Genomic DNA, 27,767 nt, shown 5'->3' on the forward strand with positions numbered 1-27,767 from the left:
TCGTTTTGAATTCTGCATGTCCCAGTTCAAAAATAGTACATTACGTCAGGAGGGTTCCCGCTCAGTCGGCACACTCTACATAACATTTCAAGCGCCATCGTCTCAAAAAAATCCGTCGAGGGACGATGACGATTAAATGTCCAGTGTCGCTTCCCTGTAACGTGCTTTTGTGAATGATCGCACCAGTAAGTAAAGTACCCCTAATTTTTGTCATTGAACGTGCTGTATATGTTTGGAACGGTGTTATTCTTAATGGTTCTGCTACGCCGCGTTTCTTACTGTCGTTTGTGAGTTTCCGACGTGCTACGAGACGGGAAAAAGGAGAAAAAAACGTGTCAGTCATCACAACGACCTTCACTCTTACGCTAAACATACTCCTACACCAGTTTCCACTTTCACGAGATGTCAAAACTATGCAGAACGTATTTACATCATATTGTAGCACTCTCTTCTATGTCAGATTTGATTAATGTATTTCATTTCAATCAAACGAGTTATGTGGACAGTTCGAATCAAATGTCACGCGACTTATATATTTTAGTCATATTCGGATAGTTTTGTCAAATTCATGTACGCCACATAAGTGCAGCAGTAAATCTCATTTCATTTGAATCATTTATTTAATTCATTTACAAAATAAGTAACGGTATAATCTAAAAAACAAATGTTCTCCGATTTAGAATGAAATGGAGCAGAAAGAAGACAAGTATGTCCTTTCTCCACAGAATTCAGTTACAAAGAACGTAATAAAAATAAATAGATAGCAGCTGGTCACACAGTCAGTCACATAACTTATTAGTTCCCAAGTAGAAGTTAAAAAAATAAATTTATTACATTTATTTTTATTAAAGAAAATGATTATTTTCACTCATATAATAATAATTATTTTCCCTCACTGGATGAATTATGTTTTGTTTTTTTGCTATTTATTGAAGATAAATAATGTACAAATGTGTCATGACATGCTAGTTACATTGCATTACAAATACTTATATATTCAACCTTGTTTTTTGTTTGATAGAGATGAGATTAAACCAGGAAGAGCATGATCAGATATAATTTTTTTCACACTGTAAACTGTACAAAGGAGACCTGGTGCGGGCTCACTCCCTGCTTTGCTGCAATAGAGGAGGTGTGACTGCAGCTGCATCTGCAGGATGTGATGTTACAGTATCCCATTGACCACCTGTGCTCTACTTTTTCTGCTTGATTTCCCTTCCAAGGAGCTCCGTCAGCGTCCCGCATCGGAGCCGATTTGCTCTCCCACAGTTGGGTCAGATCATATCAGCTTGTCAGGAAAGTCTGCCTGCTGGGCTTTGAAAGCCTGTTAGGAGTTTAACATGGGATGCGGTGGTGGTCCACAGTCTACCCTGAACATATTTGGATATCAGTTCATCTCTGGACGTGTGCCTCGTAGATTTGGTTTGGGATTTTTTTTTTAGTAGTAACGAGTTGGACTGTGGCCATACCACTTTAAAAAAACAAACATACATTATAGCATTTTTTATATCGGAAAGCTGACATCATTTTAAAAAGTCAACATTGACATGAAGTGCATTAATTTTTTCTGCCCTGCTCCTCGCTGAAGAAGAAGAAAATAAAAACACTTGAAATGTTTTAGCAGTGCAACCTTGGCACTGACTTTTATTCCAAATTCTTCATTTATCATAGCAGTATAATAAGCCACATTCTGTTTTTGGTCCAACACCGTGGTATGCTTCTCCCCTATACGCTCACGGAGAGTTCTTCACAGCCAGTGACATTGAAAGACAGGCATTAGTCTGTTTGTGTCTGCCGTCTTTTGTTACTCCAGAGTTTGTCTGTACTTGTGTTCAGCAGCACAGTTCCGCCTGCAAGGTGGGAGGTGGTGAGTCCATAATAAAGTCAGAGGGGGCTGGACTGTCTGGTATATGTGTTTACTGAATGGTCTGGGAGGTTCCCCTTTAGGAATCCCCAAACATCAGCACTGTATGTGTGCTTCAGTTGGAGAAATGACTGAGTGCTTGTACAAAATGTATGCCTACCTCCTACTGGCTGATATTGGCTATTACCACCACTTTTTAAAAATAAGTACAGGTGCAGTAATAAGCCTAACACGGAGCAGGCTATCCCTCAAATTTGATAAAACAAAAATAGGACTAAGGTCAAACTGCACATATTTTTAGAGCTTCATTTTTTTTTAAATATTACTAAAAGATTGATACTAAACTCCAGTGAAGAAATCTTAACTTTTAATCTCCACCAATGAATTTATTGTCTTAATATTTATTGAAGCAGTGTTGGTTTGTTTATGTTCAACTTTCCTTACGGCTACAGATTTATTTATTTATGTATTTATGTTTTTCAGTGCAATCTGTTTTCTTTGCGTTATTGAGTTTTCTTTCAAAGACGTTCCGGTTACATTTTGTGACCACCCACACATTGATTACCGTAGATAAATTAAAACAAATAAGTACACTTATTAATTAAATCAATTAATTACATGTATTTTAAATCAAGCAAAATACATAAAAAAATATTGTAGTCAAATTAATGATGTATCATTTCTGATTTATACTTCGGTTTACTCATCATTGTGTGAGATTTCTTATTCTTTTTATGTTTTTAATTTATATGAGACATTCCAAAGATGTTTCTGTTCTGAAATTAAAATATTTAAATTTACATAAACATTAACTAAAATGTAACAATGAATGGTTTTGTATTGGAAAAATTTGAATTATTATATCACTTTTCCGTCGCTTCTGTCGGGGGGGGGGGGGGTTGTCAGTCCTGTTACTTGCATGTCCTCTAACCTCATGATCCACAAGTGAGTGACGGCAAACTAACGTTACATGCGGTATATCTGGCCGTGACATGTTTTTTTTATATATATATTTTTTTATTAGTGCTGTCAAAGTTAAAGCGTTAACTGATTAATTAATCACAAAAAATTATTGCATTAATCATAAATTAACGCAGATTAATCACACTATTAATTTTGACCGCAGTTAATCAAAACATTAAATGTCAAAAGAATGAACACATAACCGGTGCTCTTCAAATTTGGCGGGGGAAAATGTTGATTGATTAGTTGAAGTGATTAATCAAAATTCTAAGATGTGATTAATCTGATTTAAAAAATTTAATCATTTGGCAGCTCTAATTTTTATTGCATTTTCTTGAAAACTTCTTGGGTGGCCTGCCCAAGTATTAACATGGTGTGGGGAACACTGCCTGGTGTTTATTTAACTCATTCACTGCCATCGACGGCTATAGACGTAAAAAATTAATTTGAACTATTTCTATTAGTTTAACATTTTTGTTAGTTAACAGAGTATGAATACCTAGATGTTTTTTATTGTATTAGAACAGATACAAAATTTGTGATTAATCGTGAGTTAACTAGTGCAGTCATGCAATTAATTACGATTAAAAATTGTAATCGCCTTACGCCCCTAATTTTTAATAATCTTTTCTTTAAAAAATAAATAAAAAAAGATTACTAAAATAAAAAAAGATTATTAAAAATTAGGGGCATCAGGGGATTAAATTTTTTAATCGTAATTAATGGCATGACTTCACTAGTTAACTCACGATTAATCACACATTTTACATCTGTTCTAAATGTACAAAAAAATTCTACGCTTTCATACTTTTATTAACAAAAATGGGGAAAAAATGTTAAACTAATAGAAATAGTTATAATTTATAATAATTTTTGACGTCTATAGCCGTCAATGGCAGTGAATGAGTTAAGAATCAGCATTACATATTGTCACATAAATTTTTTTGGGGGCAGATATGAATACTGCACATATATATGCTAAATAATGAAAACTATGCTTCTTTTTGTATGTTTACTCTTTTAGTCATGGCGGTGAATCAATTGAGCCGACTGCAGCCGCTGTTGTTCCGGTCCCTGGTGCGACCGCTCAGGTGTGCCCCCGTGGTCCCCGCAAAGCTCAGCGGCGCCCCAACATTGTTTCCCAGCAGCCCGTGCCACCCTGCCGCGTGCGTCCGACTCTATGCCACCAAGAAGGCTAAAGGTTACTGTGGACTGTGTAGTGACTTGTGGGCTTTGTCTCTCGCTCAACGGTCTTTCTCGTCCTCTTCCTAGCCAAGGCAAAGGGACAAGCGAAGGTGAATATTAGCGCCGCTCTGGTGGAAGACATCATCAGTCTGGATGAATTGAAGGAGGACATGATGGAGGTCGTCAATGTGCTCAAAGATGACTTCACGCGCAACCTCAGCATCAGAACGTCACCCGGTATTATCTCATCCTCGCATTCTCTTCTCTTTCTCATAATTTTATATACACAATATGTAAGCTTATTCAGCTGCTTTTGGAACAAAACTACCACAAAATATAATTAATTTCTACATAGAAATACACCTTGTTTGCATCGTGGATTGCTCCATATGGTCTTATCTTGACCCCAGTTTGACCATCATTTCCCCAACTACATCCAGGTCATGACCTGGTGCCTCCGGCATGGAGAGATGCTAGCTTAGTTTGGGATGAGGGTCGGAGGGGGATGAAATGGAAGACCTAATGGGCGGAAGGAGCTAGTTCTACTCGGGTTCGAATTAAGCATTTCTGCTACAGCGCTGTGTTGTAATGGTTAGCATGTTTACCTGTGTTGAGTTTGCATGCATGTTTTTGTAGGCTACTACAGATTTCTCTCACATCCCAAAAACATGCATGTTAGGTTAATTCAAACTTGTCCATAGTTGTGAATGTGAGTATGAATAGGTGATATTGAGTGGAGTAAAAAAAAAAATAAAAAAAAAAGGATAAATAGATGCATAACTGCTATAGTCTCAATGCAAACTGCATCACTAAAATTGTATGCCATGGAAAACTCAATTTGTATGATGGAATCATCAGGAATGGGAGAGTACCGATACTTGGTATCGATCGGGGTTGATACTGGCCTTATTTTAAGATCTCGGGTAGTCGTAGAGGATGCCGGTATCAGCCACCAATACTTAAGAAGAAGAAAAACAGAAAATCTAACATCGAGCAAGTCCTCCTTGGCAGTAGTTGGCGCTATACCGGTGCAGTTTGACACATCAGTGAATCATCATCTGCGTCAGAAAGGATTTGGTCACCATTTTGTTAAATGGCGTTAAAAATAAATTTTAAGTATAAGTGTCATCATCAATAATATCTTTGTACAGTGCGATATACAGTATAGTGGGCCCTCGGTTTCTCAAGGCCCTATTCCATTACGCTACGTTTCAAAGGTACGAATGGTGAATGAACAAGTTTGCACAGTGGTGTAATACGGCAGGAAGAAGGCACACTCAGTTACCGCTGTATGTACCTTTTTTCCATTTGTGTGTTTTTTTTATGTCCTAGGAATGTTTCATCCAAATATTTACTGCACTTATGACTTTACTCCTACATTAGCACAGGTTTTTGATAGACTATATTTGCGAATAGGTCGTCAGTCCTTTACCGTGACGACACGCTTCCGGAAACAACTTCAAAATAAAAGCGCTACAATGCATTGATCTACTTGGTAAGGTTTATTTTGAAATTGGGTTTCTCTCAGCGTTACCCCCTCGTACTGTCATACATACTGCTGTTAGCTTGACTCCGACAATCTCAGCGGGTATTTTCGTTTTTGTACGATTCTGGGAATTTTGTAATCGTCAATTGTAATAATCAAAAACGTAATTGAATTTCGATTAATTGCACAGCCCTATGTGTTTCTTTAACTTGGTAATCAATATTTAAATGTTTTTGTTTATGGCTTCCAGTGCCATGTGTTGCTTTTACATGTGCAATAGAAGTGAGTAGCAATAGAAGAAAACTCCATATATGGCCAATGTGTCAGTATTTATGTATGAGTTAATATTATTCCAAACTCATATTTGTCTTTCTCCTCACCAGCCTTCTTCTTTCATATTCTGGTTCAAACATTTTCAATTACAAGTCAGTTCAAAGCACAAAGAACTCTCGTTTCCATCTGCTTCCTCTACCTCCTTTCCGCCATCCATCCATCTGTCCATCCGCCCCTCTTCTGTCCAGCTGCACAGTAATCCAGGGAGGCAGCAGGACTTAGGTTTGACAGGAGGGATGAGATGGTGGAACGGAATGACGTCATGTCCGAGTGTGCGTGTGTGTGTGTCTTGTGCACAAGTGTGTGTGTTTCCCACAAATTTCTCATCTGGATTTAATCAGCAGTAAGTGTGGATCTAACTGTATGAAAGTGTGTAGAAAGCAAGAGATAGATGGAGAGAGAACATCCGCGGGGTTGTTGCGGTCAAAGCGGGGTTGCCAGGGAAACGTCCACGCAGCATCGGTACTTTGAAGGATTAGTTTGACTTCAATGCAGTCATCTTTCAGTCAGTCGCAAGCCTTCAGAAAGATTTCTGGACAGTGACACGTTTAACCAATACTTGCCGAAAATGTGTAGCCTACGACATAAGATTGTTTTTCCTTGCTGTTAATATTGTTTTCTTGTTCTATTCATAGCTATTCTTAATATTTTACAAGAGTTTTGGTAATGTTGTTTGGCTTAACGAGGTTGATGGCATCGGAACACTACATCTGGATTACGAGTCCTTTTATTATGATCATAGGAAACATCCATAAATCTACGATAGTTGTCCTTTATTGATTGACCTAACGTGAAACACTAACATTAAATCTCTACTGTATGTATCCCCAGAAATGCAAATGATTTAAATTGGCAGATAAATAAAAAGAGTTCTTACTGTAAACCAGGGTTCACCAATTCTGGTCCTCGAATGCCGCAGTCCTGCAGGTTTTAGATGTTTCCGCCCACTAGCACACCTGATTCATATAATCAATATTTTTGTATATTTTTGTTTTCTTTTTTTAATGATTTGCATTGTTTTAAAAGCATTTTTAAAGACCTTAAAAGTGTGGCATAAACGTAAAATATAAACAAGAAATGTTGGAGTGGGGATTACATAACAAAGAGTCTTAATGATGTAATAATTTTTTTTTTTTCAATGCGTAGTTTACCGGTCCATATTGTACTCATAAATGCAGTTATAAATGTATGATCATGTTACAGCGTCGTTCTCCCAAAGCAATGAAGTTTCTCTTGAGAAATGTCAGAAAATGCAACTTTATTCTTCGAAAACCTTTTCTTTTATGTTATTATTGTAATATTTAGAGTGTTTCTCATGACCACGATTCCCACATATGTTATTGTGATTTTTATTCTCCACACTTTTTTGCTGTGTAACAAACTCCCACATAATACTTCCGATTTACACTGTTCAAATTTCGACTTGCTTAAAAAATTCACGCCTCCTGTGATATATATATATATATATATATATATCGTCTGATTCCACATTACTTACAGTATTCGCACAATTTTACGTTAAATATCAACTTTTCTCCATTCATTTTCATTGGAACAGACATTGAACTTTTTCTAAGTACCACTTTCCATGCCCACTTCCATATATTTAACTTCTCGTCATTACCAGGTGTCTGATTCTGTTCGGTGGCGCAATTGCTAAAGTGCGTTGTCGAGGAACCAGGAGGTCATCATTTCATAATTTATCTCTCAATTGACTTCATAAGCATTCCATATGCATTCAAATCACAGCATTCAGCTATTAGCATTTCAATTTCTCCAGAAAGTTTTATTCTAGTAAAATTCCATAAACCTGAACATGTCTATATTCTCATAGTAGAGTATTAACTTTTATCTTGCAATATTTAAATGTTCTTCTCATCATATTACACATTTTTCTGACTTTATTCAAGTAGCATCACCCCCCCCCCCCCCACCACCTTTCTTCCAGAATTGCCATTTTCAGTTTTGATTTCCAAATGTAAAAAAAAAATGAAAAATTGTTTTTACGAATGAAACAAGGGAATTAATAATAATAATATGCAGAGATTTTATTTCATTAATACCATATTCAGTAATGGATACTTTTAAAGTGAACAAACTGAAATCAGTATAGTACATACAATCAATTTGATGAATGTGAATGATCAATCTAGTGGAAATTCATCATGCTTGTCAAAGGCTAAACCCAATTTTTTTTGTCATGATCATATTTAATGTTTTCTCACGTCAAGTAATGTGGTCGAGCTTTCTGATATTCTTCCTGGTAAAGAAATGGCCGCCTGTCTGGCCGGCGTAAGTGCTAACAGATGTGTAGGTGCACATCGTCAAGGCATAAGTAACAAAGACGGACAGGCTGAAGGTCATAGTTTCGGATTAAAAACCCCGCGGCCAGCGTTATATGCTACATATTTTCTGTATCTGACCCTTAGAATCAAATGATGAAACGATCGCATCAAGAAAATGACTGCCATCTCTCGTTCAACCTCTTATTTTTGACACACAAATGCACGTACCACCGGCGGTGTCATGAGTTGCAACCTCTGCAGCCTAAGCAGGCACAGAGTGATGTAAGGCAGAGGTGGAAGAGAAGGAAACAACTGCGTCTGAGGTTAGCCAGATGTGAGGAAAGGGGAATGGGGCGGGGGAAGGTCAAGGTCAACACACCTTTGCTTCTCTCATCACTGAAGGAAGGAGCGGTGCCCATAAAAAGAACCAAAATACATTTCCTTGAGCCACATTTGTTGTTGGTCACTAGCTGACTATTTAGTTCCATTCAGCCACGTCCAGTTTCTTATGCAGATTCAGCGATGGTGAAATGTACCACAACATAGCCAATTAGGGAGCGTTCGTAAGCTCCCACTGTTGTCGGGCAAAAGTTGCAATCGTTTATGATGAGTGTTGGCAACTCTTTTTGTGTGATCAAAGAAACTATAGTAATAATGTTGACAGTGCAAATGAATAGTAATGAAGTTGTGCCCCGTTGTACTGTGCAGGAGCTCTGGACCACATTGTGGTGTCAACCCCAGATGGGAAGTTCCCTCTCAACCAGCTCGGCCAAGTCTCCATGAAATCCCCTCAGCTCATTATGGTCAATATGAGCAGCTACCCCGAGGTAAAACCATCACTCACAAACCAGCAACACTAACAAACACAAGTTGTTTTTACTCGTGTGAGTGCATGTGTGTGTAGCTAGGACACGTCCTGGTTCACAGAAGAGAACGCAAGTGATGGGGCTGTACTTTTTTTTTTTTTTTTTTTAATTTAGGGGCCATGTGCCTTGTTTTTTTGACCATCCATATTTTTTTTCATTCTGAGCTTTCAAAATTGCAATTGAGGTTGGTGAAGGACTCTGGTTGGTAGCCTGGTGGGTGGTGTCTGGTCGGTGCTGGATTTCACTTTCCTTTCTTTTCTTTGGTCCTTCCTCGGTTCTCCTGACGGCCTCTCGACTCTGTCTGGAAGTGTTCGGTTTAGGTGAACGGTTTAGGATTTTTTTTAATAGGTTTTAGGTGAACTAATGAATACCCACGCACGCACGCACATACACGTACAAAAAAAAAAAGAGCAATGATGATAAAATTACAGAATGAACAATACTGAGCTCTCCAGAAAAAAAAAAAAAAAAGAATCGCAAATTGAATATGGCCTGAATAAGGTACTCACCAGAGGTGGGCATTGGGCACGTCGATACATTTTGAGCGTCCGTCATTCAGCAATTGTCAACAGTTGGTTAATCCGTCAATATTTCAAGCCGAACCGTCATACGTGGATTGCGTAGCAAAATGAGTGTCCATCTATGTTTCCGTCTTTCGAGGTGGGCATCAGTCAATGTTTCGTCAATCCGTCACCATCCGTCATTAATGGAGTGCCAAATTTATTACAAAAACTTACTTCCGTCAATGCGCAAAGTTGACAGATTGATGGACCGCCCACTTTTGGTACTCACAGTATTCAAACCTCTTAGTTTATTATTGTTTACTTGCATTTTGTCTTTGTCCAACACTCATATAGTTGTTTATGTGCTTTTTTGGCATGTGGGTTTTTTCAGATACTAAGCAAATGCAGTGACAATGTTTCAGTTACGAGGCGCTTAAATTTAAATCCATTCTTAATTAGCTAGCATTCATCGTTTTTTAATTCATATTCTAATGAATGATCCAGAATTCTATCATGTTTTTATTGATTCTTTCGAGGCACATGTGCTAGCACTCCACAAACTTTCTTGGGAATCGATTAAGTTGTTTTTCCGTAATGCTGCTGACAAACAAACTGCAGTTTAAAACAGTACCCCTGGCCTTGTTTCTTTCGTACTTGGCAGAGGTAATAATCCGAGGCTTGAAGTAGAGCCAGAGCAGACATAAATGAAACCCGACCTTAGCGTCTCACGCCAACTTGGTCTCATATGCTAATTGATGGATCACTCGAGGAGCCCTTTGTTCTGGAGTGAAAGATAGCACCAAGAACTTGAACTGTGTGTGTGCTGATATGTAGATAGGTCTGTGTGCACGTTGTCACCCAATAGGAAATGACCTCATTTTACCCCCAGGTTAGGAAGGAATGAATTATTTTTCTTTCCTTTTTTTTTCTTTTAAATCCCCTCCTTTCCTTCTTCAACGATACAACACTGTACTAATCACGGCTCTGGTTCATCCAGTAGGTTTATAGTGTCCAAACTTTTCCAGATTGGTGGTCTGGAAAGTCAAAATGCTATATTTTTTTTAAAAGTGCAATTAAGACGTTACACAATCATGTATTGCCTTTTCTTTTTCACTTACCTCAAAATAGAACTCCTGACTTGATATGAAGTTTAACAGTTGAAGCAACAATATTTATATTTAGTAATGTAAACTTCAAATGATCACACTAAAAAATGGAATTATGACTTAATACTTAGACAGAATAGCATTTGTTCCTTTCCCACGGCTGTGACGTGGTGCAAATTTGTAAGTCGGAATGCACAGTAGTCAATCGCTAACCTGTTGTTATAATTGCAGCAAACGTGTGTATACATATAAACAGCCAAATGAAAAGAAGTAAGGAAAGAAATCCCTGACATGTTTTTATTTATACAGTAAATGTTATGTTTTGTTTATACTATCCTCAGCTATTTACTGAAAAAGTCACCTATTTGCATTTTTGGTGCCATCTTGAAAATGCTCTAAGATTCCACAAAATAGTGCCAAAGCCTTTTTCAATAGGAAAGTAGTACATTGCTTGCAAGGAAAAATGTTAAACATCTTGACTGAGAGATCAGCTTTGTATATCAAGGAAGAGCTAAGATTGGCTTGGGTTGTTACGGTGAGTCTTGTCAGACTTGATGAACCAACTCAGATAAGGTGTTACGGACCGAATGGCCGCTGGCATAGATTGGTGAACAAATGTATCATTTGTAGTAAATAAATAATACATTTCGGACCATTACGTGACCATTCAGTAAAAATGGGTCATTTCATGCTGCACATCTGATAATGTCAATGTAATGTGCCATGGCACAGTGATTGGAAATCAAATTAGGGATGTTCGATACCACTTTTTTTCAGGCCGATACCAATACTTAACTCTTGAGTAGTCATCGTTACCGATACCACTACTGCATAAACCCCCCCCAAAATATCAGCAATGAAATTACATGAAATTTATGTCAATTTTCTATTCCTCTAATTTCTAGTTTACGGCTATTAGAAGGCGACCGATACTGGTATTGGCCACCGTCACAAGTACTGACCTATCTTGAAATAAGGCTGGTATCGGCACCGATACCTCGTATTGGTACTCGCCCATCCCTATTAGAAATTTGAGAGCCAAGAGGATAGGATACCGAGTAGTGGGGGTAGAACGTAATTTGGGGAGCCTTTCAGTCGCGGGCTGCATTTTTAGCCACAAGCGCCCCCAGCCAGTGGTCCTCTGGTAAGTGTTTCTTAGCAGTGACGCTAACCGCAGACCACACGCACGCTCAAGCAGACACACAACAAACGCACTTCTCTGGCGTTCACGTCGCACACAGAGGTGAGGCCGCCGTGCCCGGACCTAATAGGCTTATAATGATGCCTATCCATTACTTTGCCTTCCAGATGCCCTTCAATTGTTTTCCAGTCATTCATTAACAAGCAGCAGGCCTGTGTTTGTGCGTAGGTGAGCATCACTGCAAGCAACTGGCATTCCTTTCCGCTCACTTCTTGGCTTCCAACGAAGGCCGCCTTCCGTTTGATGTGAAACTTCAGTGTAATACCCCCCACCCCCCCCCCGATCCCCACTTGCATATTAACGAGAACCTGACCTGAAAGATTCCGGTTTGGTATTTCACGCGAAGAAATGGCCGTCATGAGCTCGGAAGCGGTGATGAATATGATGCTGAGAACACTCAAACATATGTATGAGCCGAATCTATCACTCGCCGCTCCAAGAGAGCAAGCAGAGGTCTGTGCTCTCTGGGCGATTTCAGCAAAAGACAAGAAACAAGAGCTGAATTAATTAATTCTATGCGTACAAATACGTTCCTTTAATCTTACTGCCATTTCTCCCCCCCACCCCCCCCCCCCCCCCCCCCGACCCCCCAGTGGAAAACACCAGAAGGAGCTGTCTAGAAAGGAGAGAAGGGAGGGTTAAAAAAGGAAAAAGAAAAGGATATGCACATATTTCATACATTTTTAAACTCTTTGGAATGCTCAGCATAGGGAATTGTCATGCAGCTAAATTGTTTTCAAGTGATTTTTCTTTCTCCAAAATCTGCAAAGTGCAGCATCTGGTAAGATGTTTACAATCTCTCAGTAATGCCCTTTTGCGTCCAAATGATCATTGTCAAGATTGTGTTCAGCTCTTTTTTTTTTCTTTTCTTTTTTTTTTTTACTACATGCCTCCAAATGTCATGCAGGATGATGCCAGATTTTAAGGCTATCTGATGTCCAATCAGGCTGACATTAATGAGGCCATTCCTGAACGAAGGATCACTCTCTGCAGTTTAGATCACAACACTAATCAGTCGAAGAGCTCAGCTTCTACTCACTGCATATTCAGGTGCATTAATGGCTGCTGGCAATAATGCAACCGCAACAGGTAGACAAAAATGAGCAACAAAGAGCCTGTGGTGATTTCATAAAGAATGATTCCACGCGTGGATCACATGACATGATTTGGAGTGCAAAGAGAACACTAGCAAGCTAAATGTGTTGTTGGGGGAAAAAAAGAGTTAAGTAAAGAATAAAGTCGTAAGTATGAGACTAAAAGACCAAAGTGGAACTATTCAGAAAAAAGAAGAAGATGAGAATAAAGTCAACATTTTACGGGACTAATGTTGGAATTTTACAAAAGCGTATAAGAAAAAATTAAAACTTAATACATAGGGAAGTTGTTTGCAAGAATAATCACATTTTATAAAACTAAAGACTGAGCTTTACACGATCCGGATTTTTCGGCCATTCATTGATCAAGTTTGAAAAAGCCGTTAAGATGGACCAATATATCTATTTAAAAAAGCTTTTATATTTAATCTACAGTCGACCGTTGCCATTCCCGCGGGATAGGAACTGGCCCGTACCACGAATAGCAAAAACCCACATATAATTGACGTCAGTTGAGGGAATGCACGGATAATAAAAAGACAATTCTTCAAAAACTGTTCATAAACATTATATGTAATTTCCTAAAACCGATAAATAAGATCACAGATTTTGCATAAAATGCTAAATATGGTCCAATCAACCCGATTAGCTCAGTGTAAAGTTTACAAAAGACAAACATTTGTTTTGACAAAGAAGATGTATTCTTTTTGGGGGGAAAAATCTGCAAAATGTTTTTCATTCTATGAAAATAAAGTGAAATTGTTCAAGAATAGTCATGTTATATTTTCTTTGTTGTGAATATTTTACAAGAATAAAGTTGTATCATTTATTACCAAAAAACAACAACATAATTTTAGAGAATAAACTTTGACGTTATACAGTAATTTATGAGAATAAAGTTATGATTTTACAAAACAAAACAAAAACATTAGGGCTAGTGAAATTGTTTTATTATTACAAAGTTGTTAATTTTCAGGCAAAGGTTAAGAATTTATAACAACACTTGAGAGAAGTACTAGTCAGAAAATAGTCATGTTACGTTTGCTGTATTTTTGCAAATATTTTATGAGAATGAAGTTGTAATGATCAAAAAAAAGTATGAAAACAGTCTCAATTTTATGAGAATAAAGTCTCAGTTTCTGGAACTTGTTGGTTGTTGTCAAGTTGCACATTAGTTGTTGTTTGACCATCAACTACAGGAGTGATTTATGGCATTATCATCATCAATAAACAAAATGACTTTTTTTTTTCTTTTCTTCTTTTAAGTGTGGTCCTAACTCTCATTTGCGCGCGTGTGTTTATGTGCGTGTTGCAAGCAGACTCACTTGTCGGGTCACTGGGGGTCAGCGCCCTGCCCTGCAACCTCTCAGCCCTGTCCCACAGGACTTGGCGCTGACAGTGGCCCAAGGCACTTCCACAGCGTACGGGGGCAGCCACACAAGCGCATACACAAGTTCCCCACCCAAACACACACACAGCATACAGAACACCTTAATGACTGCCAGCTGGAGAAAGACCACAACCTGCAGTTGTAGCTTTGATTTTAGATTTTTTTTTTTCACCCCACCTTTCTTGTGTGTGTTCTTGTGTTTGTTGGTGTGCACGTTGCCTCAGGCTACCGCGGCAGCTGCCTGTGCCCTGAGAGAGAGTAGCATGAACCTCAACCCTGAGGTGGACGGGACAATCATCAAGGTGCCTGTTCCTAAGTGAGTTTCGTACACACACACACACACACACACATGCACAAACCCAGACTTTCCATGTTGTGTCACTGTTTTTCTGTCATCTATCTACTCTTCCTTCAGGCAAAATCATCAATGTGAATCAATATTGACTTATTGAATATTCTTTTACCACATTGTCGATGTTCATAAGTGTAGTGATGCGATCTGTTTTGACACATCGGATCAGGAAGTGGCAAGACTGTTTAACAGGTTGCCAACAAAAATATGTAAATATGTTTTTTTTTTTTTTAATCTTCTATTGCATGTGTTTGTCATAGTTTGGATGGCTGAATGTTTAGGCCCGCAAGCTAACTTTTAAGTTTAAGTTGTAATATTAATTAATTAATTATTAAGTCAAAATATTGTGAGACAAATTTTTAAAATAAATTCCAGTCATATTATGAGTAAGATTTGAACAGATAACTCGACTAGTCTGCATGTCAACTTTACCATTGCGCATCGACGTTTAGTGCATGAAGTTGATGAATTGCCAACCGCATGTTTTTGGCATCTCGTCTCCCATTTGTCCAATTTACAGAAGGCTTATGACTTGCCATGTTGTCAGTTGTATTTTCAATCAATTCATGATGTCTTTTCGTGGGAACCGCTCGGTGGTGCAAAAAAAGGCTGGCGACCGCTGTACTATGCTAAAAAAAAAAACAATCACCTAATCAATTAATATGAGAGGAAAATAAATAATAAAGTTGTAGTATTGTCGGAGTGAAGATGACATGAGAATAAAGACTCTAAAATAATATTTAATGAACTGTTGTTGCAAAAACCAACATCGTTTTGTCGTGTGTGTGAGTCTTTTCATCCATTTACTCCCTGTATTGTTCACATTTGCATATAAGATGTAGCGCAAGCCCGTTTATGTGCACGCATGTTTCCTGGCGGATGCAGCAGCAGCAGGTGTTAGTCTGATGGTGTAGGGACACAAGCATCGGACCGCTCTCCCAACGCACCCACCCAACCGCCCCCTCCAATCAGCCTCGGCACGCTCCCGAGCCCCCCATTTGCATTTGCAAAGAGAAGAAGAAGATGCCCGTTGATTCGCAGTGGAATCAGCAATTAGAGTGTATTGTTTGCACTAAATAGATGCTACTCGTAGATTGTTTGCAAATAGTCCACCAGGCTAGAAAACGGCAATTAAGGACAAAGAAGCAAAATGACACGGCGAGTCCAATTTTGCGAATGATTAAAAACAAGCGAGGTGATTACCGAAGTTGCCGGCTTGATGAATGTTTCAGTTGTGGAGTGAAGCCTTGGGAGTGATTGTTTGTAAAATAGCAGCTACAAACTTTCAACAAATAACAGCCTGATTTGAGCACTTTGGTGTGCACTTGTTTTGAAGGTATAATAAAAGGTGAGTTGGGTCATATATCCACACAAGGATGGTTTGTGTGTCATACAACTTGACAATAAACCTTCATTATGATTGAACTGTTAATTGTCAAAAGTGAATAAATGTGATGGATTATTGTATTTTTGGAGTGATTCAGCTCAACTTGGCATTGCATATCATGCAGCCACTCCTGTTTTCTTATGATGCCCGATTTTGGGATGTGGGAGGAACCTAGTGTACCGAGAGAAAATAGGATTTGGTCCGGTTCCCTGCAACCTTAACCCTGGAGAACCCAAGAACCCTTTTCTTCTTTGGAAAATTATGAATTATACATTAAATGACTGCTATAAGTTCACTGAACACCAACATATATGTTTTTTCAATTTAACCCTTGTTTTTTGAACTAGCTCAGAGTTGCTAATTTATCAATATATATATATATAAAACATACTCCTAGGCATTCTGCAACATGATATGAAATAGATTAACACAAAAAAACACAATTTTGCCATCTGATGGTTTGCTGAGAAGATGGTTTTGTTTGGATTGATTTCCAGCTCAACAAAACAGCATGTTGGCAGCCATCTTGTCGCCACCACTCTGGCTCATGTAAGTGCAATATTCATCCACTAGATGGCCCCATATAGGGGTCAGAAGTGGCACTCTGGACTTTTGAAGTTAAATTTGTAAAAAAAAAAAAAAAGTTCTTTGTTATTTGAGTAGCAGAATTTATTGGGGCCAAATTTGACCCCGTGGGTTCTCCAGGGTTAAATACGATAAGCGGTATAGAAAGTGGATGGATGGAGGTTGTTTAACATTAAATTGTGTTAAAATTGTACCCTATAATGCCTTTTAGTTATCAAAATCCTCAATCGCAGCTGTTAATTGATTTCACAGGGGAAAATGATCCAGGCCTTGGTGGAGGTCTGCTCTCTCGGGGTTACTCACTGTTTCTCTGGGAAAAGATTTGTCTAAAATTTTCGTATGGTCGGGAAAAACCTGTTTAATATCATCATCACACGTCAGCAATGTCTGACCAAAAAGTCGACTGTGGCTTTTAATTTGTGTGCCAGGGATTCAACTTTGCTGTTTGTTTTGCTCTCATTTTTTTGGTCTACTCCCTCGCAGAGTGACACGTGAGCACAGAGAGAACCTCGCCAAGACGGCCAAGCAGTTCAGCAACAAGGCCAAAGACTCTGTGAGGAGAGTGCGCTCAAACGCTATAGCGCAAGTGAAAAAGGCCAAGGAGGGGCAATCTGAGGACACCATCCGACTTGTGGAGAAACAGGTACGAGGGAGGAAGAGGTTTAATCTTCATGAGCGCGACTAAATCGGTCGCGTCTTTTATCGCCTTTGCAGATTCAGCAGATGGTCGACAACATCACGGCAGACATTGACAAACAACTCGCAGCCAAGACCAAAGAGCTGCTCAGTTGAATGTGAGGAGACACACACGCAGCTATTAGTTTCAATACTTCAGCATTTTGTCACAGCCACACCCACAGGCGGACATGTTTAGTACGCGTTGTGTTGATATTCTACAGAAACATGAACACAGTGGGAATAGGGTTTGGACTTTTGTGCCGGTTTCACATGTAAGCTGATGTTCACATGAACTGAAGATGGATAAAAACAAAAAAAAAACATTGTTTTGGTCATCTTACATGACAGTGGTTGTTTTTTGGGAATCTGAAGCAACACATTTATTATCATTTATATGCAAACACCGAAAATGATAGTCTGGGAAAACATGCGTAATAAAGGTGGACCAACGCGTCATAGCTTCTGTTACGCCCATTTGCAAAGTTTTTATTTACTATATAGCTTCATATTTTGTAAAAACACACCACAAATGACTGTTTTTAGTCCTATAGAATGGCTTCTGTTCCTCCACATTGCTCACAGTATCTTAAAAGCACTGTATTAGCATAATTCTGTTTTATAGCTAAGTTAGGACCTGATTTTGACTTGCATTTATCAACCATTAGTGAAACTACATTAAGCTTTCCACTGAGAACATCTTTAAAGCCTCGCAATGGTGACATACTGTCTTGCTCTCATGTTGTCAAACTATCATGTTTAAATTCCTGTTCTAATTGAATCAGAAAGTTTATTGGTCAATTCATGTTTTAAACACATCATTGCAGCACATTTTAGGTTCATCCTGAAATTTTACCTACAAGCCAAAGTTTTTGTGAGTAGTCTACTGATACAGTAAATTCATAACCTAATGGTTGTTTGTACTGTGATTGGCCGGCGACCAGTTGGGTTGTATCCCAAATGTTGTTCAAACTGTGATAGAAAATGGACGGATGGTTGTTTCTTTATGCCAACGACCGGCGTAGCATGCATATTACAAATTCAAATTTGTCAGACGTTATTTTAATTCTGGGTTAATGGTGGATCATTATGACAGTGTTCCGTTTTTTTTGTTTGTTTTTTACCAGGTCGTTGTTGTGTAATCACTCCAAGCGGTTTTAGACTTTGTTGTTGCCACATCACTGGTGAAGATGCGAGAGAAAAAATTCTGTCTCGCTCCTTTTGTCGTCTTCAAATAAATACAGCACTGGAAAGGAATGGCTTTTTAATGGGATTTGTGGGCTTCCTCCTCATCAAACCTCTTGCCACAAGCGCTGTCTGTTTATATAAAACAAGCGCACCCGTCTGGATGTCAACTGGCTGTTTTTTTTTTTTTGTCCCGGTGGCAAAAGCAGACAACATCGTCAACGAGTTGCTAAACATTTGCTTCACATTCAAGATTGAAAATGCGTATGCATGTCTACCATTGACCACACGTCTTCCCTCCTTCAAATGATTATTGATGGCTCGATTAAAGCCAAACCGCTTTGTAGTACGTGTTTGTGCGTGCGTGATCGCTCTTATTTTCTTTTTCTCCACTTTCAGTTTGAAGTCGAACCCGGCCCCCTCCTCCATCTCCTCCATTAGTTTGAGTGATAATGGACTTTTCCTGTGTGCACGGATCTGACTGTCGGCACCACAATGGTCCATTAGGGTGGAGGGGAGGCTTTTAATATTGGCTTTGTTTTGAAATAGCTGCACTTAAAAAAAGAAAAAAAAAAGTATGGAGCTCCTATAGTCGTCAGGTTGTATGAATGGGAGTGAAGCCATTAGCATAGACTCCTGCTGTCCTCTTCCTGTGGTTTTGCCTTTATTTTTATATTATTTATTTTGGGTGCAGGCCAGCGGCCTCACAAACACACGTGATTGATTCATGCTATCAAGCGTTCCCTTTGTTAAAGATAGGGTGTTAAAATGAAGTAGGCCTGCATCCTTCAGTGCGGTTTCGTTTTAATGGGCTAAACAGAGCAGAGAGTCGTTGGATAAACAAGAGTTTAGCGAAGGGAGCGTCTGTGCAGGGGACGCGGGCGGCCTCGCGTGGAAATGGCAGCGTTCTCCGGGCCATTCCGTGTCCAGATGTCAGCAATTTTGGGGGCATTGTGTACCTTGGCCTGCAACAGAGGCTTCATGATCGATGGAGGGCTGAAAATCTCCAAGTTTCTGGCGCAACAAACGCAGGCCAAGCGTGAGGAAATTGCTTTCAGCTGATCGCTTTATTTCGCTTGACATTTATCAAGTGGAAGACGGGTTCTTTTTATTTTTATTTTTGTAACGTTTTTTTTTTTTGGGGGGGGGGGGGTGGGGGTGAATGTTTGCCGCAAAAAAACAGTGCACTGGGCGCCTTCCATCTTTATTGAAGTTGCGGCATGTCCTTTGGCACTTCCGCAGAAAAATATACAAATCTAAATTAGTTCAGTAAACTTTTGGGGGATTTGATAGCAGGGCCTTTTATTTGCTTTTGGTGCACAGAAGGAAAGATAACCACACATGTGCTGTGATAACTGTGACACAAAAACCATGGATGGAAAAGTTTGATTATCACGGTATATACAACTGGCCACTTGAATAGGCGAGCCATTACCAGATATGATGTATACTACAAGTCTGCTTTTAAAAAAAAAAGTACTGTAATATAGACTTTGAAGCATTTTTTCCCCATAGGAAATAATGGAAAGTGGGTCAACTGTTTTGAATAGAGCCGTTCTTACTTTTGACAAATGATGATGTCACAATTGGGCTAATTTACACTCAACGAAGATCCAGAGCCATTTTCAAGCAATGACCACTAAAAGGGTAAGCGTAGCTGCATTCCATTTTGTTTGATTAGCATTAGGCTTCGTATGTGTATGCTGCCTCCATGAGTGAAATTGCAGGGGGTTGTTTGTTCTTTTTTAAAAATGTTTTTATGCCACTTGATGCTCACTGAACTGAGCTGAAGATTTTTATCTACTTTTACCTTTTTGCAGTCCTTCTCAAATCGGGAACTTTTTTTTCTGTACTAAAATAAAGTGTAACTGCACATCCACTACAGTAGGTGTTAGTGGTCCTTTCATTGTCAGATAGTGCACAAGGAGTATTGGCTCCTCTGCTGAGGTATACTAAATTTTATAGACAAATGATATGTGTATAGTCACGGCGCAAAATATTTTCTTCTTCCTGCCGTAAAAAAAACAAACACTTGAGAAGCACTCCGTATGAACATAGAGGCTGTTCATATCTAGTCCAACAATATTTTTATTGTCGTTTTAGTTTGCAGTGTCATAAAACTAAGCGCTAATTAGCTACAAGCTAACATCATGGTGGGATAGTGGTTAGCCTCACATTTGAGATGTTCAGCTTCTTCATGGGTTTTCTTCTGGTGCTCTGCCTCCATCCTAACTTTCCAAAGACATGCATGTTTGCTGTTCGGTCTATAGGCGTGATTGTTTGTCCATCCTGTATGTCCCTGACTTGCGGCCAGTCCAGGGTGTACCCTGCCTCTTGCCCAAAGTGGACTGGAATAGACACTAATAAGGTCACAATCGCTATATGTTTAAAGTGATTAAAAAGAATATAGAACTAATTCCCCGCATGGAAAAAATACTGAACATTTCGTATTTCTTTGTGTCCCTAGTGTCGCTATGTAGTTCAGATACTGTATCAGATATATCATATTAAAATGCAAGTAGGGACATATTAAAGGGCAATTTGCACTCATGTTGTCGCCACAACAGCTTCCCATCATCCTCTTTTCCGTACTTCTCTATTTCTGTATTATCTGAGAGTAGCTTGACGCCAGCCTACAACAAGCCACACACACACACACACACACGTCTTTGTATGATCATGGGGACATCTCATTGACCTGATGCATTTCCTAGCCCCTTCCCCTAACCCCAACCATCAAAAATGATTGTCTACCCCCATTCGTTACCCTAACCTCAACCAGCACCCAATTCAAACCTAAACTCTAAAACCAAGTCTTGACCCTCTAAAAGAGGTCCGAACTTGTGGGGATCACCAAAATGTCCCCACAATTTCAAGTCGGTCCCCACAATGGTAGTTAAACCTGGAAAAACACATGTGTTATGGACCCCACAATGTAGCAAAGACAAAAGCGGTCTTTTCTCTCCCCTCATCACCTCTGGAGTGCAAAAAGAGTGCGTGAAGCCACCCAGAAGATGTCATTGAGGTTTCAATCAGCGCATGAATATGAAATAACGCTCTCCAAGGGGACACGCGTTGCGCGTAAATGGCTGCTTATGCAAATTAAATTGAAAAGAATCTGATGCGCATAAGAGCATCTCTGACCTTTTCAGTCAGCTCACACGAGCCTATTAACTCTTTGACTGCCAGACGTTTTCAGAAAAGGGATGCCGTGGGTGCCAGCCGATTTTAAGCATTTTGACTGATCTTTCAAGGTCCATAGAAAATTATGTGTTTGGACTATGGAAACACACATACTGCCAAAACAAGATTAGACTCTCATCTTCCATCAGAAAAAAAAAGTTTGTTTCTACCTTATTCCGTTTTTGAGTAATCAACAATAGAAAATGGTTAGTTTCACCTGTTTTGAAAAAAAACGTCTTTTAACGTCTTTGGCACTCCTCCATATGATTTTACGAAACGTTATTTAACGTTTTTGGCAGTCAAAGAGTTAATATTTATAGATGTAATTGGCTGAGCTCGAGTGATGTGAGGCCTTGTTCTGGTGCGGTTTGGCACATGTACCCCCCCCCCCCCACCACCACCACCACCGCTACAGGTGGACGCGCTTACTTTCTGCGGCTGACTGAGATTCTTTTTAAGGAGGAAGTTGGATATCCTAATAATCAGGTAAACTAATGGCGGGCGGCGAGAGTGTTTCCTTCCGCCGCACTCGGCACGTCAGTCATTCCCAGAATTGCTCCTGTCTGTCTGGTCTGCGAGCCATTTGGATGGAGCGGAACGTGCGTCCACTCAGTAACTCCCCTTGACGTTTAGTGGGGACCACACTGCCCCCTTTTTTTTTGGGGGGGGGGGGGGGGGCTTCCACACACCTCCTGCCTCTTCTATTTGAACAAAGCCTTCCTCAGTCTAAAGTGGCCCAATCTCAAATGATTAGCGGCATGGGAGGAATTACATATTTAGCTTTACGTCCGTCACCATTTCCTCCCCACGGCCTGATCTGTAGTGACTGGCGAGCGGTGCCCTCCATGTTGCTATCTCCGTAAGGCTAAAGAGACCCCCACCCCCCCTCAACCTACAGGAGACGAGTGTAATCAAGGGTTTCCAGCAGTGTAGAAGATGAGAAGTGCAGGGTGGACATTGATGACAATAGACACAATGGCAATTATATTTTATATTACGTCTGATTCTTTAAACCAGATGGGGAACCTTTTTCCTATCAGGAGCCTTTTCTGTTTGTATGAAGACGAGGCTCATACTAAATTTGGGGTGGAGGGGGGCAGTATGATGTAATGCGCCTGAAAGCTTGCCGCAAGTCTTCCTCGATTTCTGTTCAAAACTTCTTAAGCAGCATAATTTGTATTGATCAATTGCAAGGGCAGGTTTTTATTATGATTGGGACCAAGTACAAACCAACCACACATCCAGTCCGTTAACAAACACAATGCAGCTCAGCTTCTGGCTAGCAGGCGCCATGGCTAGTGACATGTTTTTGGCACAATGACAAACGTAAGTAATTCGAAATGGCATCATGTGACTTTTTAAACTCAACTTTTTAAACTCTCGAATGTTATTTATATGGAGTAAATGTACTAAGAATATTTACGCAAAAATATATAAAAAAATAAAAAATACATTATGTTCCCTTACTGTCCTAAATGTAAACCACACCGTGACTTTAAAAGGGACAAGCAAGGCACATACTGATCTGTGATTTCTTTTGGTATTTTGTTTGACTAGCGCAGATAGAATAGGGTGTTGTGCATGGAATGCAGCCGACTTGGGCTTATTGAAGCGGCTCCTCTCATACCTATGAAACTTGATGTGCATACAGGCCTAGTAGTGCATCTACCAAATTTACGGTAAACTAGCCTTGCCCCGGCGCGGAAATTTTGATGCGACTTATCTACAAAAATAGAGCCCTAAAAGTTCAAACTGCCAATCTACCACAAACCATGATCCTGAAACACTTTCTCATTTTATATGATAAACTTTAAAAATAAATGACTTTCAGATTCCGCCAGTCTGGAGAGTGAAAACATACACATGGCAAATACGCTCCATAACCGCCGCACGCAACCTTGGATAAACTTAGGCTAGATTTATCACTTCCATGACACCAATTACAAATTTTCTATTAGTCAGGGCTTTGGCACCGTATTGCGGAATTTCGAAGAGTTACATAAATATGACTATAGGTGAGTTTTTCAGTGAAAAGGCTGTAGCTCGATGTACAATAATTTTTTAAAAAGTGCGTAATGCTCACAAGTTAATCCTAGAGCAAATTGTTTCAATTAGTTGGTATGTCAGATGAATATATCATAAACAATTGGACCATGGAATTAATTGTGCAGGCAACAATTATGCTCTTTAAAAAAAAAATAAAAAATCATAATCCTTTCCACAATCAAGCCCCCCCCACCAACTCAAACCTGTTGCAATTCATCCTCTATACCGTCACCTCTCGCTCATAAATAAAGCAGATGAACACCGCCAAAGCCATTGGACAGGAAGCCTGTTAATCTGCAATCCAATCCAGCCCGAGTCAAGAGTGAAACCCGGCTCAGCTTTGACTGAGCGGGACCTGCGAGGAAGGAAGCGGAGAACTCAGGAAGCGGCGTTCAGAGCTTTCACCAGTCATATCCATCACTAGGCCTGGTGATGGAGGCATGATTGTGTGTGTGCGTGCGTGCGTGTGTCGTATCCATCACACGGCCAGGAGAGCAGAGTCATTAGAGGGGCTGGGCCGCATTTTAACTAAACATCTTTTTCCATAAAATAAATGCTTCCAGGTTAGCGCGGGTCCCGGAGAAGCCGGGTCGCCCAGCGTTTGCTGCCACTCATCTGATCCCAATTACCAGGCAGCGCCAGGTCACAGCCTGCGTAGATGCACGCTGGAGAAGACAAGCAAGCAAGTGTGCCTTTCTCTTTTGCTTCCAATTGACACATCGCCACCCCGGCGTGAACCTTACACCCCTTACATTTTTAGGGCTGGGACACACACGTTACACTTAGAGCCGTTCTCAAACAGACGACGGAGCCCTTGGGGTAATAATTGGGGTTTGCCTGAAATGTCTAAATATTCCCCTGTGCACCACATCCATGTACTGCAAAGATTTGGCTATCAACTGATAAAAGTGCAAATTCAGAATTGGACCAGTCCTTGCCACAGTTGCCTTACCTAACCCTAACACAACCCAAGTTGCATTAAATTTACTTTAACTCCAGTACACGAGAAAACGATGAAAAACAGCATCATCTCTTCAGCCCGCCCAAATCCAATTTCAAACCAATCTGCCGGGTTAAAATAATTAAGTGACCCAATCTGCTGAAAATCCATAACCATACCCAGTGAGTGAATAAGGAAAACAACCCAAGATTTTTTTTAATTGTAGAAAAAAAAAATCAGTACTAAATAAGAACATTAATCAACATTTTGCAGTAGAATCGATTAAGCTACAAATAAATAAAGTAAAAAAAAAAAAGTTAAAAAAAAATCTCTGCTTTTTCACATGGGCTAATGTTACTGCAGATACATGCACCAATTAGTGTAGAAAATTAATTGGTTGATTGTTGATTAGTTCATAAATTACATGTAAATTATGACTAAAACAATGATTGCTTTAGAAGAAAACTTTGGTAACTCTGGGTAACAATTTGAAAAAAAAAAATCTAGTTAGATTTTGATGATGATTAACCTAAAACTGGCATGCTGATTCCAAAATTGTAATCGTTTTTTTGGGAACCCCCCCTCCACAGCTTAACTATCAGATGAGCAAAATATTCTTGATTATCTGTAGTAAGACTGTAGTAAGAAGAGCTGAGTACAATTGGACGTGGCAACGTTGTAACCAAGGCCAATTGGGCATAACATTGTAAGTTCTATTTTATACAGTTTTTTTTTTCATTTTCAAAGGTTGTATCTTTTCCATCTTTGTGTTTTATTTACGTACATACACATTTCTTCTTTTTTTTTCTTTTAAGAAAACAGCGATCCTATAGCTAAAAAAATTGTGGCAATAGAGAAAAACTGAGAACAGTTTTGGATTCCACACCCAAAAATTAGCTAAACACAGCTGTCAGACCCAATTCAACAATTATGTTCCCCATTAATCCATTTTTAAGAGATGTTTGTGAAGCCCCCCCCACACACACACACAAATAACTACATACACCCGTGCCAACGAGAAAGCAACCTGAAGCTGACTATTCCTTTCCCATTGACATGACTCAGCAATTACCCAGCCGAATTGAAGTGATCGTCGTTATCACGGTGCGATTTTTAACCCTGAACCGTCAACCTGCTTAATCACCAGCTTGACACCAAGTAACGTTTATGCTTTTACTGCCACGTGATGCCGCATTGTTTTCAATGCATTGAAGTGGCACATTTGATTGTTCAATAGTTGAGGGGAGACAAATACGTAAGTTACTCCTTTTGAACACAGTCAGTCAAGTGGTGTTAAATCAAATGTATGTGGGAAACACCATCGTGCAAGAGAGAAAGAATCCATCACGGTGTTGGGTTATATACTGTATAAGCGTGTGCGTGCCTTTTGGTATGTACTGCATGCGTGTGCATTTACATCTCTACATCATCATAGGATAATTGCTTCCTCATGCTTCCCTTCTTCCCCCCACGAATATTAATTACCAGAAGATGAAACCAAGCCCTTTGGGTCTGCAAGGTTGGGGTTCGAAAGAGGAAATGGGGTGGGGGCGGGGGGGTGCTTGTGCGTGTGCGTCTGAATGCAAAACAACGACATCAGAGTTGCAGCAGAGAAAACTTGTGAGACAATTAATTTCCGATCTAAATAGCTTATTTATTTTTGAAGTGTTGCTGCTCCTTCTTCAAAATTTGATCCACTTCCGTATAAGAAGCTGATTAATATTTTATTTGATCCTGAAAAGTTCCATATAATAACCTACTGAACGGTTTTAATGACAGCAAAAGATCCAGTTTCAGGAATTAAAAAAAAAATCATTAGGGAATTTTGTGCTATATGTAATGCTGTAATATAATATATATATATATATTTTTTTTTTTATGAATTAAAATGTAATGGGAGCAATCCACATGGTCATTTCAGGATATGGTATATATTTCTTATTAGGTTAATTTTTTCGTGAGGCAATTATATATTTTTTCTTTTTTTTTAATGAAAGTATGACCTGAACAATCTGTAATTTTACATTTCTCGGTGAAGGTATTGGGTTAAGTCATTTAAAATAAAAGAACATGACCCAAGGGGTTAAAAGGTTTGTTTTTGTAAGGCAATTGCACATTAACTGATGTATCAAATTTGATGTACAGTATTCTGAACACTTCCATAATTGTGATTTTTTAATCAAATAGCAACCAGTATCTATTTTAATTACTGTTATCTAATTTTGTCCTGACCACCGCAATATAATTTTTTTTTCTCAATAATGAACACAACGTCCAATCAATCTACGTTATTCTTTATTTTATTTCAGCACATGGTACTTAGTTAATTGCAACCTATGTATTGTAATAAAAAATAAAAAAAACATTACAAATAGTAAATAAAGGGCAATAACGAAAAACATATTTAGTGTTAGCTTGATTCTGCGGCCTTTAAATAGTACATGATAAATTGGATACTTGAAACAATAAATGTGTCCGTAAATAATGAGTAAAAATAGTAAATAGGCTACATCTTTAAATAAAACCCACTAACAGCCATTTCTTATTTTCAAATGATCATGTTATACCCATGAGTGAACCGAATTTATTGGCTCCTTAATTGGAACTATGGAAAACCGCTGTCCTGTTGGCTTTGCGTGGGCAGGTGGATAGCGCCATCTGGTGATTTTTTTTAGATGCTGCAGCGGGGAAATAAAACCTTGATCAAGGCCTCCAGTAGGGGTCCCTAACCTTTTAGAAAGTGCTACTTTTGGGGTAGTGCCCTAGCAGTTTCAGTCACACTTATGAAATAACAGTGTGCTCAAATTACCTTTAATTATATATTATTAATAATTAATGTTTATCTGTGAAACCACAGATCAGATGAATCATTTCTCACAATAATTTGTAACAATGATTTCAAATTTGTTAGACACTTTATTTCTTAAATTTTCACAACTGCTGATATTTTTTTGCACTGCAAGATTTTAAATCTTACATTTAGAAACTTGTTTTAATGGTTATTTACTTATTTGAAAATTTTGTCTTTCTATTATTATCTTAAATTAAGCATAAACAAGCCTAGGTTGTCTCAATTAGTCTGGATATCTTAAAAAAAAGCAAATTACCGTTAAAATAAGTTACACTGGTTCTCTCAGC

General features: G+C 39.0%; 1 protein-coding gene across 1 annotated transcript; it reads left to right on the top strand.

Annotated features, from left to right (window-relative positions):
- Window positions 1-126: 126 nt before the first annotated feature.
- mrrf (mitochondrial ribosome recycling factor) lies at window positions 127-18,186 on the top strand. Its single transcript, XM_077543159.1, has 7 exons — window positions 127-185; window positions 3,852-4,028; window positions 4,100-4,249; window positions 8,825-8,943; window positions 14,501-14,592; window positions 17,084-17,243; window positions 17,315-18,186. Exons 2-7 carry the CDS (start codon window positions 3,854-3,856, stop codon window positions 17,390-17,392), a joined length of 774 nt encoding a protein of 257 aa, XP_077399285.1. The 5' UTR covers window positions 127-185; window positions 3,852-3,853; the 3' UTR covers window positions 17,393-18,186.
- The last annotated feature ends 9,581 nt before the right edge of the window (window positions 18,187-27,767 follow it).

This window comes from Vanacampus margaritifer, chromosome 14 (genome assembly GCF_051991255.1).
Source record: "Vanacampus margaritifer isolate UIUO_Vmar chromosome 14, RoL_Vmar_1.0, whole genome shotgun sequence".
NCBI classification, from domain to species: Eukaryota; Metazoa; Chordata; class Actinopteri; order Syngnathiformes; family Syngnathidae; genus Vanacampus; species Vanacampus margaritifer.